The sequence below is a fragment of the Vicugna pacos genome, chromosome 12, assembly GCF_048564905.1.
Source record: "Vicugna pacos chromosome 12, VicPac4, whole genome shotgun sequence".
NCBI lineage: Eukaryota > Metazoa > Chordata > Mammalia > Artiodactyla > Camelidae > Vicugna > Vicugna pacos.
The window spans coordinates 59,398,572-59,416,705 of NC_132998.1; the positions used below are offsets into that span (position 1 = coordinate 59,398,572).

At 61.4% G+C, this 18,134-nt stretch overlaps 2 protein-coding genes across 14 annotated transcripts in view; one reads left to right on the forward strand and one right to left on the reverse strand.

Annotated features, from left to right (window-relative positions):
* The window catches only part of SGSM3 (small G protein signaling modulator 3), a 32,454-nt gene extending 28,073 nt beyond the window's left edge, over nt 1-4,381 (forward strand). For all 12 annotated transcript variants that reach the window (XM_072973575.1, XM_072973572.1, XM_072973571.1 and 9 more), the window contains 13 exons: nt 104-328; nt 704-758; nt 912-1,039; nt 1,144-1,299; nt 1,396-1,450; nt 1,641-1,690; nt 1,880-2,032; nt 2,187-2,257; nt 2,376-2,424; nt 2,502-2,587; nt 3,288-3,410; nt 3,500-3,560; nt 3,812-4,381. In XM_072973575.1, coding sequence (XP_072829676.1) covers nt 104-328; nt 704-758; nt 912-1,039; nt 1,144-1,299; nt 1,396-1,450; nt 1,641-1,690; nt 1,880-2,032; nt 2,187-2,257; nt 2,376-2,424; nt 2,502-2,587; nt 3,288-3,410; nt 3,500-3,560; nt 3,812-3,892 — 1,293 coding nt within the window. In that variant the 3' untranslated portion in view covers nt 3,893-4,381. The remainder of the gene's footprint in view (nt 1-103; nt 329-703; nt 759-911; nt 1,040-1,143; nt 1,300-1,395; nt 1,451-1,640; nt 1,691-1,879; nt 2,033-2,186; nt 2,258-2,375; nt 2,425-2,501; nt 2,588-3,287; nt 3,411-3,499; nt 3,561-3,811) is intronic.
* Nucleotides 4,382-4,582: 201 nt separating this feature from the next.
* MRTFA (myocardin related transcription factor A) overlaps nt 4,583-18,134 on the reverse strand; it is a 91,576-nt gene continuing 78,024 nt past the window's right edge. The window contains exons 6-14 of one of the 2 annotated variants that reach the window (XM_072973568.1): nt 15,930-16,105; nt 15,303-15,434; nt 12,901-13,154; nt 12,533-12,704; nt 10,267-11,502; nt 9,783-9,878; nt 9,219-9,371; nt 8,829-8,889; nt 4,583-6,051 (exon numbers count right to left, since the gene is read on the reverse strand). In XM_072973568.1, the coding sequence (XP_072829669.1) occupies nt 5,549-6,051; nt 8,829-8,889; nt 9,219-9,371; nt 9,783-9,878; nt 10,267-11,502; nt 12,533-12,704; nt 12,901-13,154; nt 15,303-15,434; nt 15,930-16,105 (2,783 nt within the window). In that variant the 3' untranslated portion in view covers nt 4,583-5,548. The remainder of the gene's footprint in view (nt 6,052-8,828; nt 8,890-9,218; nt 9,372-9,782; nt 9,879-10,266; nt 11,503-12,532; nt 12,705-12,900; nt 13,155-15,302; nt 15,435-15,929; nt 16,106-18,134) is intronic. The other variant, XM_072973569.1, reaches the window with a different exon arrangement.

Genomic DNA, 18,134 nt, shown 5'->3' on the forward strand with positions numbered 1-18,134 from the left:
TTATGCTCAGCTCAACCATCCAGGGAAGATACAGGTGCCTGAGGCTGGTGATTGGGGTCAGCTGGGCAGTGACACCCACCCGCCCTTCCCTCGCACGGCCCAGGAGGAGGAGCTGATCCAGTCTGAGAACTCGGCCTCCATCTTCAACACACTGTCAGACATACCGTCGCAGATGGAGGATGCGGACCTGCTGCTGGGGGAGGCCATGCGGCTGGCCGGCTCCCTCACCGACATGGCCGTGGAGACCCAGCGCCGCAAGCACCTGGCCTACCTCATAGCAGACCAGGGCCAGCTCCTGGGCACCGGCGCCACCACCACTCTCTCTCAGGTGGGCCTGCGAGGGAGGAGGCCCCAGCTCACCCCAGCCCCGGCCCTTCCCCGTTCTGCCGCCCCTCCAGCTCAGCACCCAGGGCCCAGCGCGGCCCAGTCAGACCACAGCTGTGGAGGGACCCACTGCCTTGGCCTTGGCGAGTCTCTGCTGTGACCCGCCTGGTTTGGGCATGGGACAGACCCAGCTTTGAACTGAGCATGGTTTTGACCCTCAGAACCGGCCTCAGAGGCCGCGTCAGAGGAGGCAGCCCGAGATGCTGCCCGGCTTCTGTGCTGAAGGGCTCTGTTTACTTCCTCCAGAGCTGAGGCACTTGTCTGCTTGGCTGGGCACAGGGTGCCCCGGCCACCGCTGACCCCGCGTCCCTGCCCACAGGTAGTCCGCCGCAGGACCCAGCGAAGGAAGTCCGGCCTCACTTCGCTGCTCTTTGGTGAGAACTCTGCCCTGTGGCCAAGTGCTGGGCTGAGAGAGCAGGGCACTGGGGGCCGGTCAGACCAGGGTGGGGTGTGGACTCCGAGCTTCCCTGGAGTTGGGACAGGGGCCGGGCTGGGCCACGGCTGCCATCCCTCTCTGGGCCTTACAGGGGAGGATGACCTAGAGGCGCTTAAGGCCAAGAACATCAAGCAGACAGAACTGGTGGCTGACCTCCGGGAAGCCATCCTGCGCGTGGCTCGCCATTTCCAGTGCACAGACCCCAAAAACTGCAGTGTGGTGAGTCTCCGGCCCCAGGCCTGTGCGCACGGCGACTCAGGGCCGTCCTTCCCTGGCCCCATCCTGAGGTGCCCCCGCGATGGGCCTTTCTGCCGCCCTGGCAGGAGCTGACCCCAGACTACAGCATGGAGAGCCACCAGCGGGACCACGAGAACTACGTGGCGTGCTTGCGCAGCCACCCGCGCCGGGCCAAGGCCCTCCTGGACTTTGAGCGGCACGATGACGACGAGCTGGGCTTCCGCAAGAACGACATCATCACGGTGCGGGGACATGGGCGCCTTGCCCAGGCGGGGTGGGCAGGGGTGCGAAGTGCTGGGCTAGCGCCGGAGCCGTGCTTCCTGCCCTTCCCTGTGCAGATCATCTCCCAGAAGGACGAGCACTGCTGGGTGGGGGAGCTGAACGGCCTAAGAGGTGAGGTCTCCATGCAGCGTCGCTGGGCGAGGGGAGGCGGCCTGCACAGGGCTGGTGGCCTTGCCGCCGCAGCGGGCCCTGGGGCTGCTCAGACAGCGAGCCTCCCTCGCGCACTGGGTCCTCAGCCCCGTGGGGGCAGTGTCGGGGCACCGGGCCGTCCGCCCCTCATCGGGCCCGGCTTCTCCCACAGGCTGGTTTCCTGCCAAGTTTGTGGAAGTCCTGGATGAACGGAGCAAAGAGGTGAGAGCCTGCGCGAGGCAGGGCCGTGCCTGGGAGCTGCCGCTGCCTCCACCCCACAGGGCCCGCGCCCTCCTTGCTGGGCCGCGTTCTGAGCGCGTGCTGGCCGTGAGGACGGGGAGAGGCAGGCTGGCTGGCTGGCTGGCTGTGCGTGTGGGGCTGGGCCTCTTAGACCCTGTCCCCCACCCTCAGTACTCCATCGCGGGGGACGACGCTGTGACGGAAGGGGTCACAGACCTTGTGCGAGGGACCCTCTGCCCGGCCCTCAAGGCCCTGTTTGAACACGGACTGAAGAAGCCTTCCCTGCTTGGGGGCGCCTGCCACCCGTGGCTGTTTATCGAGGAGGTGAGTCAGTGGGCCCGTGTGCCTCACATCCTTTTCCCTGGCCCCGTGGAGCAGGCAGCAGGAGCTCATGGCGCGGGGATGTGTGTTCAGCTGGACTTTGTGGCTTTGACCTGGTACCTCCCTTGTGGTCCCTGACACTGAACCTGCCCCCCAGGCAGCGGGCCGGGAGGTCGAGAGAGACTTCGACTCAGTGTATTCGCGCCTAGTGCTGTGTAAGACCTACAGGTAACCAGCCCCTGCCCCCTGCCCAGCGTCCTGGCGGGTTGCCTGGCTGCCCCAGTGTGGGGAGAGGGAGTGGCCTGAGCCCACCAGGGTAGCGCTGGCAGCTTTGGTCCCCCCTCAGGTTGGATGAAGATGGCAAAGTCCTGACCCCGGAGGAGCTGCTCTACAGGGTAAGGGGGGCCATGGGCGGGGCAAGCCTCCTGGCTTGGCAGCTGGGGACACCTGAGTGACAGCTGTGCCTTCCCAGGCTGTGCAGTCCGTTAACGTGACCCACGATGCTGCACACGCACAAATGGACGTCAAGCTCCGCTCCCTCATCTGCGTGGGGCTCAAGTGAGTGCACTGCTGCTGGGGCTGGGGGCAGTCAGAGGTGGAAGGGGTAAGGGTGAGAGCAGCCCTGCTCTGCGGAGGGGCGGTGCTTGCAGGGGTTTTGTGAAGCACAGATTCCAGCAAGCTGAGCAGGAAAGGGGCTCCCCAGAGACACAGCTACAAACTAGGGAGGGGCACCTGCCCGAGGGGCCTCAGGCACGTGTGAGGCTCAGATCTGAGTGAGCTTGAGTGTGTGGTGTTTGCGGACTTGTCACCTGGCAAAGGAGCAGCCTCCAGGCTGCTCTGACCCAGGAAGGGGGGCAAAGTTCCTGAGACTAGCTCAGAACCTAGCCATGGATACGCTGGCCGGACTGTGCGTGTTGCTCCTGGACTGACCAGCAGGGCCCAGGCCTCTGTGCCTGCAGATGGCATGGCCGGGTCTCAGACTCAGAAGGAGCTGTGATGGGACCGAGGGGAGTGGGGGCCATGGGGACCACGAGCCCCTGAGCATGTCTCCCCGTGTGGAGGAGTCATGATGAGGCCACTCTGCAGAGACCTGGCTGAGACAGGAGGCGGGGTCACCTGCGGGGGCTGGAGGAGCCCGGGAGTGGGCTGGCCCAGGGCAGCATGAGGGGCAGAACCCCATCCCTGGTCATCGGGAGTCCTGTGGATGGAGGCCAGAAGGCCCAGGAGCAGCCCCCAAGCCCACCCTGCCTGTCTCCAGCGAGCAGGTCCTGCACCTGTGGCTGGAGGTGCTCTGCTCCAGCCTGCCGACCGTGGAGAAGTGGTACCAGCCCTGGTCCTTCCTGCGCAGCCCCGGTTGGGTCCAGATCAAGTGCGAGCTCCGGTGAGGAAGCACGGGGCTTCTGGGGCCCTGGCCCAGTGGTGTGGGCCGAGGCACCTGAGGACAACTGACAGCCTCCCCTTCGCTTCCAGTGTCCTCTGCTGCTTCGCCTTCAGCCTCTCCCAGGACTGGGAACTTCCTGTGAAGAGAGAGGTGGGTGGTCGGTTGGTCGTCGACCCTGCAACCTGCCTTCCCGCAGGGGGCTGTGGCGGGTGGGGCCACCTGGGAGTCTGTTGGCAGACGACTCCAAACACATCTGGGTGGCTGAGGCCGGGCCTCGTGGGGACCCTGAGCACTGGCATTGCCTCTAAGAACCAGTCTGGCGGCTGCCACCTTGGGCTTCCTTGCGGTGTGCCCAGCACCCCTGCCCTGCGGCCTGTGACAGGAGGGCTGTCCCTGTACAGGAGGAGAAGACACCCCTGAAGGAGGGCGTCCAGGACATGCTGGTGAAGCATCACCTTTTCAGCTGGGACATAGACGGGTGACGTGTTTCCTCCAGAGACCCCGTCAGTCACACCCAGGCCTCCCCCAGCCCATTGGCTACCAGAGCCCCTTCCTCAGGCAAGACGAGAACAGCATAGCTCTGGCCAGTCTCAGGCTCACTCTGGGACGGGGTCTGAGGTGGCCCCGGTGCACTGTGAGCTGTAGGGTCAAGGAGAGGATGCACCGCGAGCCCTGGCTGGGCACCGTGGTAGAGTCCGGGGACACCACCCTGGGCACCCAGAATATTGGTGGAGGGCAGTGGGTGGCAGAAGCAGGAGGAGGGGGTCAGGCTCAGCCTGTTCCAGTGCCTGGGCGAGGGCTCTGCCCTGCCAGGGTCTGCACAGAGGCCCCGGGCCCCAACTTCACTGTGCCGACCAAAAACCAAGAACAGCTGCCTCTGTTGTCAGGTTTTGCTCAGGAAGGGGATGGGGGTGGCTAAAGGCTCCTTGGCCTCCTTGATTTATAAATAAACAGCTGTCTTTGAGAAAGCACCTCCCCCTATCTGTCTATCTTCTGTCCAGCCTGGGCTGCGTGTCCAAGGTTCTGCTCTTCCTGGAAATGGTCCAGAACTTACAGCCAGGCCTGGGCGGTGGCCTGATGGGGCACAGGGTCAAAGTCACAGCATGGCACCCAGGGCCCAGCTATACCCGCCCCCAGCTTCTTCCCTGGAGTGAACAAGATGGACTAACAAGTGGTGGTTTTGCTTTTATTTTAAAAAGTCACACAGCTTCCCCACCTCTGTCCCAGCACTGGTTTTGGTGACTCCATCCTTAATCCCCTATGAATAACAGTGACAGGCCAGAACGGAGGCCAGGCAGGAAGAGGCCACAGTTTGGAGGCCACCGCTGTGCCAGGGCCATAGTGACTGCAGTGAGGCAACGGGACGGAATGTGGGCAGGTGGCCAGGCAGCACCTCTGCCCTCGTGGCACTGATAAGGAGCAGGAAGCAGGAGAGGTGGGGCACCGGCTGTGGCGGGGTGTCTACACGTCAAACACAGTGATGGGTGGGCCAGGGTAAGCTGTGTCCTGCCCCAGGAGCGGTGGCTCCAGGCCCTTCCATGTGTGCACAGTGTGGGGAGGAGCTGCACCTCCCCCCCGTGTATGTGTGATAAGTATGGCGATATATAATAGAGGTATATACACCTGTACAGAAACTCTGCCACCAACCACTACATGGTTACACTACACCAAGACACTAGAATGGCAGGGAGCCCCCTCCCAGGAGGCCTGGACAGTGGTGTCGGCGTCACGGGGACGGTGAGGTAGCGGCCCCGCCAGTCCCTTCCCTCTTGGGAAAGGCAGAAGTAAGGATATTCGCCCCTGGCCCCGCCTCAGCCCTGGGCCCTGCCTGCCTGAGCAAACTGCAGCCAGCAAGTGCACCCGACCTCACAAAAGGAGGTCAAATAGAAGCCCCTGGCCTGTCCAGGCCCCCAGAACCCCAGGGTGGGACCCAGAGCTGCTTCTTGGCAGCTTTTCTCCTCCGTGAGCCTGAGTCAGGCAAAGGGACGCCTGGCCCCAGCCTCCCCCTGAGGGAAGTGGAGCCTCTTGATTGTCAGACTCACGCCCGCGTGGAGAGGCTGACCAGGCAGGAGCGCGCCGAGTTCCCGAGTTCTCCAACTTCCCCGCCCCCCCAGCCGCCCCACTCTGCAGCCCCAGAGCTACAAGCAGGAATCCCAGTGTAGCTGCAAGTCGTGGCCATCGAGGAAGTCCGTGGAGAAGAGGCTGGGGGACGTGGTGCTGAGCGGGGCCAGGCTGAGCACGGGCCCCCCGGAAGACAGCTCCAGCCAGTCCATACTGTCCAGGTGGCCGTCAGCTAGGTCCAGGCCCACGCCACTGGGCTCAGGCGCAAAGTGCAATTCCGAGGTGTCCATGGGGGAAGGGGGGTGGTCCAGGATGGCAGAGCTGCTCAGCATCTGGCTGTGAAGGTCATCAATGAGGGAGAGGGGCTCTGGCCCCTCGTGCCCACCGGTCAACAGCGGCAGCCCCGTGCTGCTCTCCAGGAAGTCCTCCAGGCGCCCAGGGAGGGCCGGCGAGCCCGAGGGAGGCGGGGCGGCCTGAGGGAGCTCAGTGGAGGGTGAGGGCTGTGTGGCCAGGGGTGACCCGCAGGCAGCTGTCGAGGGGGCCTTCTCTTTCCCTGGCTCCTTGAAATCTGCTGAAATCTCTGCCAATCAAGAAAGTGAATGGGTGTCAGAAAGCAGCCTGAACAGGGCCTGCAGTTGGGCCCTGCCATACACCATGTAGAAAAACTAACTCAAAATGGGTCAGAAGTCTACATTTAGGAGCTAAAACTACAAAACTCTTAGAAGGAAAGGGAGTATCTTCATGACATTGGATTTAGTAATGATTTCTTGGTTATGATACCGAAGGCACAGGCAATGAAAGGAAAAATAAGCCAGACTGACTACATAAAAATTTAAAACTTCTGTACATCGAAGGTCACTATCGAGTGAAAAGATTGTACAGTAACCGTATTTCAACAAATTTAAAAAGTGAAACAACCCATGGAATGGAAGAAGATATTTGCAAATCATATTTCTGTTACGTGATTAATATCCAGAATAAGATAAAGAATGCCTACAACTCAACAAAACCAACTAAACACGGACAAAGAACTCAGACATTTCTCTGACAGAAGATACAAACACATGAAACGATGCTCAACGTTATTACTCATGAGGGAAATGCAAATCAAAACCACGATGAGAGACCACTTCACACCTGCCAGGATGGCTGTTTTCAAAAAAATGGAAAATAAGTGTTGGTAAGGATGCGGAGCAACTGGAACCCTTGCGCATTGCTAGTGTGTATGAAAACAGTACAGCTGTATGGAAAAATTTTGTGCTTCCTCAAAAACTTAAACACAGAATTACCATATGATCCAGCAATCCCACTTCTGGGTGTGCACCCCACAGAACCGAGCGTGGACTCAGATACGGGTATGCCACGTTCACAGCAGCGTTACACAGGACAGCCAGAACAAGGAAACCACCCCAATGTCCAGTGGGCCAGGAGATAAATACAGCGTGGGATACACACACAAGGGAACGCCATTCAGCCACAGTGAGTAAGGAAATTCTGATATAAGCTACACCATGGATGAACCTTGAGGGCATCGTGCTCAGTGAATCCAGCCAGAAACAATAGAAGGGCAAGTACTACATGACGCCACTCACACGAGGTATGGAGGCGACTGAGTCCCAGAGACAGAAAGCAGGAAAGAGGTTACTGGAGGGTGGGAGGAACAGGAAGTTGGTATGTAAAGGGCGATGTATCCATTTAGGATTGATGGAAAGTTCTGGAAATGGACAGTGGTGATAGTTACTTGACACTGTAAATGAACTTAGTGCCATTGAACTGTGCGATTAAAAATGGTTATAATGGTAAACTATGTTATATATACCACAATAAAGAAATACGCAGAAACCAGGCCTACTGCCTGATCCCTGGGTCCCATGCTCCTCCCGCCCGGGCTGGGCTGAGCTGCGCTCTCACCAGCTCCCTCCAAGTCCCCGCAGACCTGCCCCACCCACCCTCTTCAAGCGCCCTCTTCCCCTGGCATCATGGCCACTTCTCAGTGTCCCTTTGGGGGCCAGGCAGCAGTGCCTGGTTCCTCTCTCTGGTCTCTCCCTCAGCTTCTCTCAGCATCCGCCCTCTCATTTATGCTCCGCCTGCAACTCCCAGAGCCTCAGTGCCACCTGTGCTTATTAGAAACGCACCTCAGACCCTGGGATCCAGGGGGGTCTCCCTGAGCTCAGAATCAGTGACCTTGAGAGTAATGTCAGCTGCTGAGTGACTTTTTGTAACTAAGAGAAAATCCACCATTTTCAAGTGTACAAGTCCACGAGTTCTCGCTCTGCCTGCACCATCTTGGTTGACCGTCTCCCTCCTGAGCACGCCTCGCACACCCTGCCTTCCTGCCCCAGGGCCTCCCCCTGCTCCTCCCTGAAGCCAACCCCTCGTCTTCAGCCCTGCCCGACCCCACCCCCGTCAGCCCCCCAGCACGTAGACACGCTGACCTTTCTGGGCCCCCCTCTGCAGGAAGCCCTCGCCGAGAGCTCTCAGACCCACGCCTCTCACATCCCTGGCCCCCTTCAGCCCACTTCTAGAGGCCTCACCAGGGTCCCACTGCAGCACCCTGGCTGGGGTCACCAGCGACCACCACGATGTTCACCCCAAGACTGAGTCTTGGTCCTCTTCCCTGATCGCCCATCAGCAGCCCTTGGCCTCAGGACTTTCCCCTCGCAAGGGCACACTCCATCCTCTGCCCCCTGCTTAGCCTTATCTGCTTGTGCCACCGGCCTCCACCTTGCCCAGCCTCACACTCTATAGACGCCCATCCAGATGCCAACAACTCCCCAGCTCCTGCCCCCAGCCCAGGCTTCACCGCACCCTGCCCCCGTGCTCACGCAGCTGCGTGCTGGTAACTTGGTCCGAAGCCCTTGGCCACCCTCGTGTCCCCTTGCCAGACACCTAATCCACTAGGAAACCAAATGGACTCTCTTTCCAAAATACACCCAGACTCCAGCCCTGCCCCACTTCACCGCTGCCTCCCGGGCCCACACAGCTGGGCTTCCACCTGGGTCACCCTTGCACCTGCTCCTTCCAGCGTTCCCCAGGGTTCACACGCCTCCACCCTGTGCCCACAAGGCCTCCTGATCTATGCCAGGATCTCCCCTCCTGCTCCCTCCCACACTCACTCACTCACTCCCCCCACACACCCTCCTGCCGTACAGGTGCTCCCCAGGGATGCCTGTGGGTGTTCTTGCCCAGGCCGTGGAGAAGGGATGCGTCTCAGGCCTCACTGTGTCCAAAGTACCAGGCCTGCGTGCGCTGTGTTCCAGAACTAAGCCAAACCCAATGTGTCAACAGGCCCAGGACTGGAGACAACCCAGGAAGGGAAGAGGAGGCTGGGGAGGCGGTCCGGGGTCTGGACTTTACCTCCGCTCTGAATAAGAATGTCAAACAGGTCATCCATCTGCTGGCTTGAGGAACCATTTTCCTGTGGGACAAAAATAGGACACAAAGATGAAAACCCACAGCAGGAGGCCCCAGACTGGCTCAGGGCACAGACCGTACCTTCTGCCCCTGAGCCAGCAGCCAGAGCCACAGAGCTCACCGGCCTGCGCTCAGGCTGTGGGGCCCACACTCACTAATCAGGGACAGGCCCTGGCACTCCTGCCAGTGACAGCCCACGCTCCAGGGCCTCTCTGACCCTACAGGACCGGCTCCTGCCCGCCCCGGTCCTCCAGCTGGGCCCAGGGACTGTGGGAGCCCAGCCCAGGAACCCAGGCAGCCGCCCACGCAGCCAGGCCTGTCTACCCTCCTGACCTGCTGTCTGGGCTGCTGGCTCACAGCTTCCTCATAGCCAGGTGGCTCCTTCTTCGGCAGAGAAGTGGGGGTCCCAAAAATGGGCTGTGTCGGGTGCTCCAGGTCCATCTGGGCTGGTGGGCCAGGAGCTGGAGAACCAGGCTGGGACAAGGGCTAGACAGGAGAACGGTGAGAGAACCAGCGGTGGGGTGAGGGCAGCCGCGGGGCCCCGCGCGCTCCAGGAAGGCACAGCGGGAGGCGTCTACCTTCTGGGCCCGGCCAGCTTTGCTACCTGCACTGGCTCTCGGGGGGCTCTCATGGAAGCCACTAGGGAAGAAGGGATACGGGGTCGGGGAGTCCCTGACCTCTGACCCTGCAGAGGCTGACTGGCTCCCTGGGGTTTGGTATAAGGCACGCGGGGCACAGGCAGGGTCTCTAGGCTGACTCCCCTTCCCCCAGGAGTTTCTGCCTGAGGCTGCTCAGGGGCCCTCGCCTCCCATCCTGGAGTGCCTGGTTCCTGCCACCGCCCCTCTACCCTGGGACTGGCAATGCTAAGAGGCCACACAAAGCCTAAATCAGCCTCACCTTTGGACCAGGCTGAGTGGAGGGTCTGGGCTGTGAGGGTGGCAGCAGCAGGGAGCCCGCAGCCAACGACACCTTGGTTGGGGGCGGCTGGCCTCTCTGAGGGAAGAGGAGTGGTGCTCATGTCAGGCCCAGTTGGGAGGCCCCCAGCCAGATCCTGACAGAGCCCAGCCCAGCCCTCTCCCAGGCAGGGGCTGTCCTGAGCCTCACCTGGGCCCACCCCACCCCACAAGCAGAGGTCACGGCGCCCCAGCCTGGGTGGGGCTGCTTGGGAGCCATCTGCCAGGTATAGAAATGTTCTGACACTGATGGCCAGACAGGCGGGCATTCCCTCATGGCTCCACCCACATGGCTGTGGGGTCTCAAGCAGGTGTCTTACCCTTCCCAAGTCTTAGGAAAACAAGCACTACCTGCCCAGCCAAGGGGTGCCTGGTGAATGCGGGGCTGTCATTAAAGGTATCTTTGCACCCTTCTATGGCCCCAGTACCTGCTGGGGGCTCCCGCCAGCCAGGCCAGGGCTGTCTGCATTCTTATTGGTCACGGTGAGGACAAGGTGGGTCCCTGTGGAGTCAGTGACGAGGGTGGGAGGTGTGACCCCCTTGATGAAGCTGGGGCCCTGTGGGCTCTGAAGCAGCTGGGGGGCTGGGGCTGGTTCAGGTTCGGGCGGCACGGCTTCCTGCTTCACCACCACCGCCGAGGGCACCAGGGCACTGGTGTCTACGTGCTGGGCAGCAGGGGCTGCCAGGCTGGGGCTGAAGGGGTGGTCAGGGCCCGGAGGCTGCCTGCTCAGCTGACAGCTGGAGAAGCTGCTCTCCTGCTTCACTGCAGAGCCGAGAGGGACCAGGGCTGGGGCCGGGCCGGATTCCTGCTTCACCACCATGGCTGGGGACACCAGGGCACCGATGTCTACATGCTGGGCAGCGGGGGCTGTAAGGCTGGGGCTAAAGGGGTGGTCAGGGCCCGGGGGCTGCCTGCTCAGCTGACAGCTGGAGAAGCTGCTCTCTTGCTTCACTGCGGTGCTGAGAGGGGCTGGGGCCGGGGCCGGGGCCGGGTCTGGGTCTGGGTCTGGGGCCGAGGCTGGTGTGGGCTGCTGGGCCCGCTTCTCCTGCTCCAGCTGCAGCCTAAGCCACTCCACCAGCTGCTGCTTCTGCCGGAGCATGCGGGTCAACTCCTCAATCTGCTTGTCCTTTTCCTGCAGCATCTGGTCCTTGTCACGCCCCTCTAGCTCTGCCCGCACCCCAGGGCTCAGACAGCAGGACCCGGCCCGGGGGCCCTCCTCCTTCACAAGGATCTGCAGTGGTGAGGCCTGCAGGGTGAGCTGGGTCAGTGGCGACGTCACCATCTCGCCAAAGGTATCCCCGGGCGTGGAATTCTCATCACCAGTGCTGAGCAGAGAACGCTCCGAAGGGGTGGGAGACACGGGGGGTGTGGAGCCCGTGCTGCCAAACTTCACCACTCCGTTGCTAGTCACTGTGGCCACCACCACCTCAGCTGGGGCCAGGCCCGCTGCCACCAGGGCGGGCCCCGTGCTTAGCCGGGCTGCCGGAAAGGCAACCACCACCTCGCCAGCCTTGGGCAGGATGGAGGCGGCGGTGGGGGCCTTGGGCGCTCCGGGGGCAGGGCTGACTTGTTCTTGGTAGGCGCGCAGGCGCTCGATCAGGTCCGTCTTGGTGCCGGAGACGGGCAGTGACCGCAACTTCAGCTCCTGCTTCAGCTCTGCCACCTGCAAGGGGATGGAGAGTCAGGGCAGCAGGGAGACTAAAGGAACTGGGTCTGAGCAGGACAGTCGTGGGAAGATGAGCGGGACAAACTTTTTGTTTGTTAGGCCTTATTGGTCTGGGCCCCACCGGCCACTGGGAGAGCGAGATGTGGACTGCCCAACGGCCTCGCCACACCACGGGGTTGGTTGGATGCTCCCGCCCCCGTGTCTGGGCAAGACATGCCCTCAGCTGTCCCGGCCCCAGAGTGGTGCCTGGTGACCAATAAATACTTAATTGAACTGACTGGATTTTACAGAGTAAACTGAGCTCATGGAAGTGGAACAAGTTCTTCAGGATCACAGGCTGGGTAGCGGCAGAGCCAGGGGTTAAAGCTGGGTCTGGGGGACTCTGAGGCCCGTGTCCAGCTGCCCCCATAAGGGCCGTGTCTTGCTGGAATCTGGGTCATAGCTCAGGAGGGACCAGCCTGGTTCAGAGGACAAACTCTAGAGGGCGAACATGATCCATTCCGCTTTCTGATCGGGGCAGAGGAAACAGGCCAGGCCCAGGTCATGTCCCACCCTCCAAGGCCAGGCAGACGCAGCACTTGTGGGGCAGATTCAGCAGGACACTAACCGGCAACGTGGAGCCCTGAGTCTGAACCCCAGATCTACGTGCCTTGGGTGAGCCTCTCCACTCTTCTCGGCCCCTGCCTGCTCATCCTCATGCTGGGGTGACACTGCCTGTTTCTCACTCTGCACTGTAGAGGCCACAAGGATTAGAGGCGTGTAAGCACCTGGTAAGCCCCGCGGTCCTGGACAGACACTGGCTGATGCCGTTAATGACCACAGTGACACGGCTGATGTCACGGATGACCAGAGCCAGGAGGGGCTCGGGGCAGGCTCCCAGCCTCTGCTGGAGGAGACCAGAGCTTTCCATGGCCGTGGTCCTGGGCCGGCTGTCTTCCCTGCCTGAAAACAAGCACCCAACTGCCCCCAGGGGAGGGCAGGCCAGCAGCAGCTCAAGGCCTCCAGTGGGACGGGCACGGCCACCTACCTTCATATCGTCCAGGTTGGCGGGCAGGGCCCCCGGCTTGCCAGTTAGTGAGGCACTGTTCTGACGTGCCAGCCCTCCGGGCCCAGGGCCGCCTGAGCCAGAGCTGCTGCTGCTGGCGGAAAGGCTGCGCATTGGAGGGGCCCCACTGCTTCCCAGAGCCTCGCCCGCTGGCCTGGGAAGAAAGGGAAGGAGTAAGCCCCCATCAAGCATCACCCGCGGCCTCTGCAGGGCCGGGCAGAGATGGGCGTGGGCGAGGGCCCCGCCCAGAGACCACTCGTGCAGGACCAGACCAAAGGGTCCTGGAAGGTCCAGGTCCGCCCCCAAGGCCCGGCACCCGCCCGTTCCGGGGGCCCGGGGCGGGCTCCTACTTGGGTGGGGCAGGCAGGATGGTCTGGTAGTTGTAGTGCTGCTGCTGCTGCTGGTTGAGGATCTGGAGCTGCAGGAAGAGCTGCTGCTGCTGCAGGATCCTGGCATAGGAGGAATCCATGGGGGGCGCCCCCTTGTCCTGCTTTTGGTCCGGGGGGATGTACTGGTGATACTTGAGCTTCTTCACCTTTGGCTTCAGCTCCTTGGCTTTCTTGCTGCGCTGAGACTTCTCACCGGCAGCCTTAGGTTGGCTTTGCTGGGGGCACAGGAGCAGAGGGTGAAGTCAGGGGCAGTCTCGGCTCTGGGAGGCTAGGCCTCCAACGGGCACCTGAGTGGCTTCTGAGAAGCCTGGCCCGTCCCACGCTCCCTGCTAGATGGCTCCCTGCCCAAAGTAGAGGTCTCATCAGTGCCAGGAGTGTGCAGGGGAGGGGGCAGGGCTGGTGGGGGGCTGTGACAAGCCCCACTCTTAAAAGAGCTTTAGCCCAAACGCATAGGCCAGGCATCACCATGACCCCAAGCACAGAGTGAATGCAACAAAGACGGAAAACAGCTGATCTGTGGAGCACACACGGCTCACACCGGGTGCTTTACAAAGACCACGTCACACAGAATTGCAAGAACCCTGCCTGGGTTCTACTTGAAAAAAGCAGCAGCAGAGAAGTCACTTGCCCAAGGTCACACAGTGATCGTGATCTTGCCGTGTGAAGGAGCTGGGACCCAAACCCAGGACTCCGAAAGTTCATGTTCATTCACCACTGGGCCTCCAAACACTCCCAGTGGGCACTCAGCAGACCAGGAGGCCCGCAGGTCACGCTCGGGAAGCCATCTTTGGGCGAGGGAGGGTGAAGCTGGACGGGCCAACAGTCAGCGGCACTGAGTGCCAGGGAAGGACCACGGAGGGCTCAGCAGTTTCTGAGCAGAGAAAGGCAGACAAGGGTGAAGACTTGATGCAGGGGTCAGCTGGGGTCTGACCGGGGGCATCGGGGACTGGCGGGAAGGTCTCAGTAGAGGCGACTGACTAGGAACAATGGACAACAGAACACGTGGCAGGTGAATAGGTACAAGGTTCAAAGTTCTGAGCTCTGGCAATTGTGACAATGGTGGCCCCTTTGTGGAAGTTGAGAAGAGGTTCTGGTCAAGCCAGGGAGGACGGAAAGAGGGAGGAGCAGGAGCAAGCTGCTGAGCTGGAGCTGGCAGAGCACCCAAGAAGATGGAGAGGGGCCGGGGAGAGGACCAGAGAAAGGCTGAGGGCACGAGAAAGAGGCCCACGGCCAGCCTGGGAGTACCCTACAGAAAGGGAGGAAGACGGGGGGGCAGGGGACAGAGGCCCATGGGGGCTGGGGAGCCAGAGCCAGAGACTGAGGCACTACCCCAAAAAGAAGAAGTGAGGTACACGCCGTTCTCTCAAATGTGTGGTGCTCACAGGAAGGCACCAGTCGTGTGATGAGGAGCAGGTCTGAGGGAGGAGTTCTGGGGGAAAACCTCTGACATCAAGAACAGACAGCAGAGGCAAGGGAGGTGCCCAATGATGAGGAAGTGGGGCCTCACGGAGACGCAAATGGGGCAGGCCTCGGGACGGGGGCACCACACAGAAAGGCTTCAGAGACCCCGCGAACGTACAGGGAGCACCCGGGGGCACAGCGAGCGCTCAGCTAAAGCCAGCTCCTGGGATGTGAGCAGCAGGAGAGGAATACAGATGGCCCGAGACTCTGAGCCGGGGGCAGGGTCTGTGTGGAAGCACCAGAGAATCAGACAAAGCAGGAAGCAAGTGGGGTGGGAAGGAAGGGCCCCTGCGCAGCAGGAGCGGAGCACAGGTGTGGAGGGCGGCGGGTGGGGCTCAGGTCCCAGAGACTGAGCAGGAGGCTCAGCAGGGCGAGGAGGACCAGGCATTGGCTCTAGGTGCTGCTGAACTTAACCCCAGTGCCAAGCACTATGTCCCCACACAGAGGTCCCCATGGGTGTCTCGTGGGGTTGATGGTAAACCCTGCCCCTTCAGATATTTCAGGTCAGGCCTTGGAGGAGGAGAATGAAAACAAAATACCCAGCATGGCCAGCTGGGTGACCTTGGGCCCATCACCTCACTCTCAGTTCCACCACTGGCAGAAGAGGTTCTATTATGGTCTCACGAGGCTAGGAGTAGACAGAGGAGACATGTGGGCACGTTTCCTGGGGAGGGCAGGAGTGAGAGCCTGCCCCGCCGTGCTCAGTAAACGGTGTCTGTGACCAGGACAACCAGTGTCCACGGAGAGAACAGGCAGGTCTCCCACGGTACCCTGGTGACCTCTGCTGGCCCCTGACCAGGAGGAGAAGACAGGCACCCCCACTCGCTGTCCCCACCCTGGAATGAAGTCATGGCAGGGCTCGGAGGGACATGGGGAGGAGGCAGTCGGCTGGAGGTCTATACCTTAATGAGTGTGGGGAGGGGCTTGGCAGCGGGGACCGCGGTTCCGTTGGTGAGGCTGGGAGGCAGAGGAGGCTGCTCCGCCAGGAAAAGTGTTTCTCCGGACTCCGGGCCCACTGGGAGTTGAGACACAACCTGGGAGAGAAGAGGGGAAGTGAGGACACTCTGGCTGCTCCAGAAGCTGAACCATCTCCAGGCTCCACTGGCAATGCAGCCCTGCCCTGCCCTGCCCGGAGGTGGGCGGCTGTCACCTCCTCGGACACTGTCACCGTTGGGGGGCAAATGGGAGGGGTGAGAAGAGGAGCCCCCAGGGTGGCAGGGGAAGGGGACTGGCACAGGGGAGGCAGAGGGTGGTGAAAGGATCATGGAGCTGAACACACGCAGGAAAAGCGGCTGTTCTGAGAGTGGACTTGGGGCCGCCAGGGAGGCCTGGGAATCTAACTGCCAGGCAGCCCCGCCAGCGTCCTCCATGGCGGCCCACAGCCGACACCTCCCAGCTACTAAGCTACGTGGGCAGCACCCTCTGGCTTCCCCGTCCCACTTGGCCAAGTGAGGGACCTCACCCTGGGCTGCTCCAGCAGGTCTGGGGCCCTGGGGAGCAGGGGAAGCATCGGGAGTGGGCAAGCTCACCTGAGTGGGGGACACAGAGGTGGCACTGGGCAGTGGCTCGCTGACTCGGGCTTCCAGAGGTGATGGCACCGAGCCCTGGGACTCATGGCTGGCAGGCTGCTCAGGAGATAAGGCATCACTGCTGTCCTCGTCAAAGGAAGAGCTGTCTGCTACCTTCGGGTAGTTTACCTGGCCCACTGAAAACCAAGGCCAGGGTAAGGCTCCACCAGCAGACGGGAACAGGGCCCTTGCTCACCAGCCAGAGGCTGTCTCTGCAAGGGACCTGCCCCGCAGCCCCCGTGCCCCAGCGAGGCAGCAGGAGAAGGGAGGCCAGCAGCCAGGCTGCTCGCTCTGTCCAGAAGAGCTCGAGGACAGCTCATCACCATGACCCCGAAACAAAGCCCAGGAAGAGTCAAGTCCTGCTAGGCCATCCAGGTGCTCCCTTGGTGAGGAAAGGCCTGATCGTCAACCTCTTGGATTTAACTCCACACTGTGTTCAGTCTTTAAAGTCAGGGTCTGGCCTCCCTCCCCCTAGCCCGCCACCTCCTCCACCTTCTGCTTCCCTGCTGTTAAAGACAATTTATTTCCATTCTGCGGCTGCACAAAACTCTCTTCTCCTAGAGGCTCGTGGACCCTGGGATGAGGGCTCTGACCCTGCGATGAGAGATCAAGGGAGTTCAGGTAACCGCTGTGGGAGTGCAGCTCCTCCCCTGGGCTGCCTGAACTCCCCAAAGGCCAGGGACAGACTAAGGAGCCTCCCAGAAAAGGGACACTTGCTTGTGCAGGTAAAACAGGTTCAGTGGAAGGATCGTGACCTCCCTTTAGCGGCCAGTGACTCCCAGAGACCCAAGGCCCGGGAGCAGCAGCTGCCAGAAGCAAGCCCAGGCTGCTGACTACTAGTGCCCCGCCCCGCCCCGCCCGCGGTGAAGGCCCGGGAAGCGGCCAGGGGCCAGGCTGGCAGGGAGACACAGGAGGAGCAGTGGCCCAGCGTGGAAATCCTGGACACAGAGAGAAGGAAAGAAGGGGACAGGGGCAAGCTGGGTGTTTCAAAAGATTCGTATCACGACCTCTCCCTCGACACTACGGGGGGAAGAAGTTCTGCACCGGCCCCGTCCACACAGGGGGAACTGAGGCAATGACCACGCCAGGGGAACTCTACCGTGGTGGGAAGACCACAGGTGAGAAACAGGAACAAGCCAGTAAGTCTCCCAGCAGACGCTTCCTCTCCAGGGCTGCGACCCAAGGCCCCTTCCTCCCCTGGAGCTCACGAAGGATGCACCTGAGCTTGTCCCTCCTGAATGAATATGGTTCTGGAGCCAGGACTGCCACAATGACCCCACTCCCCTCACCTGCCCTCACCAGGCCGCTGGCAGCGCAGCGAGGGGGCGGAGCTTGCTGACCATACGTGCTTCCCACCAATCACACGTCTAGGTTTTCTCCCACGGTCTCTCCTCCCAGAGAGGGCACCTGCTCTGGCACAGAGGCATGGAATCCAGGATGGAGGACCTGCAGGTCCACCCCAGCCTCAGTCCAACAGGGAAACTGCTGGCCACACTGGAGAAGCCCGAGGGCTGGTGCCGGCCAGGGTCGCCGCAGGGCCTATTTCTCTCCTGTGTGGTGGGCAGTGGAGGTGCAGGGGCGGGGTCCCTATCCTCTGAGAGTGTCCGGTCCAGGCACAGTAAATGGTTCGCTAGAGGGAAACCTAGATGCTGAGGGGACACTAAGGACAGGCTCAGGGAAGACTTCTTGGAGGGGAGAGCCTTGACATAAATCTTACAGATCAACTGGGGGTGGGTGTGAGGAAGCGTGTGCTCTGAGTGGCCACGGGGAGTCTGTGCGGACCTCTGTGGGAGGTGAGACCTCCCACATCCCCGTTCTCATCAGGCCTCCCCTCCCAGCCGCCCCCAACACCTGGCTTTGTCTCCTCCGGAAGTGAACTCCACCTCCTCCCCCTCCCATCCTCCCATCACCAGCCTCTCCTCCACCTCCTTCTGATCCACCCTAAACCTGCTCTTTTCTCCCAGCCTGAAAATCCTTCTCAACCCACCGTCTCCCTCTCCTTCTCTTCTCCACTTGCCTCTTGAACAAACAGACTACATTTGCTGCCCACCCCACCACTGCCGCCTTCTACCCAGTCCTCAACCTGCACAATCACTACTGGCAGTTGCCCCTTTCTCTCAAGTCACCAATGATTACCTCGCTGCCAGATTAAACTACTCCTAGTCC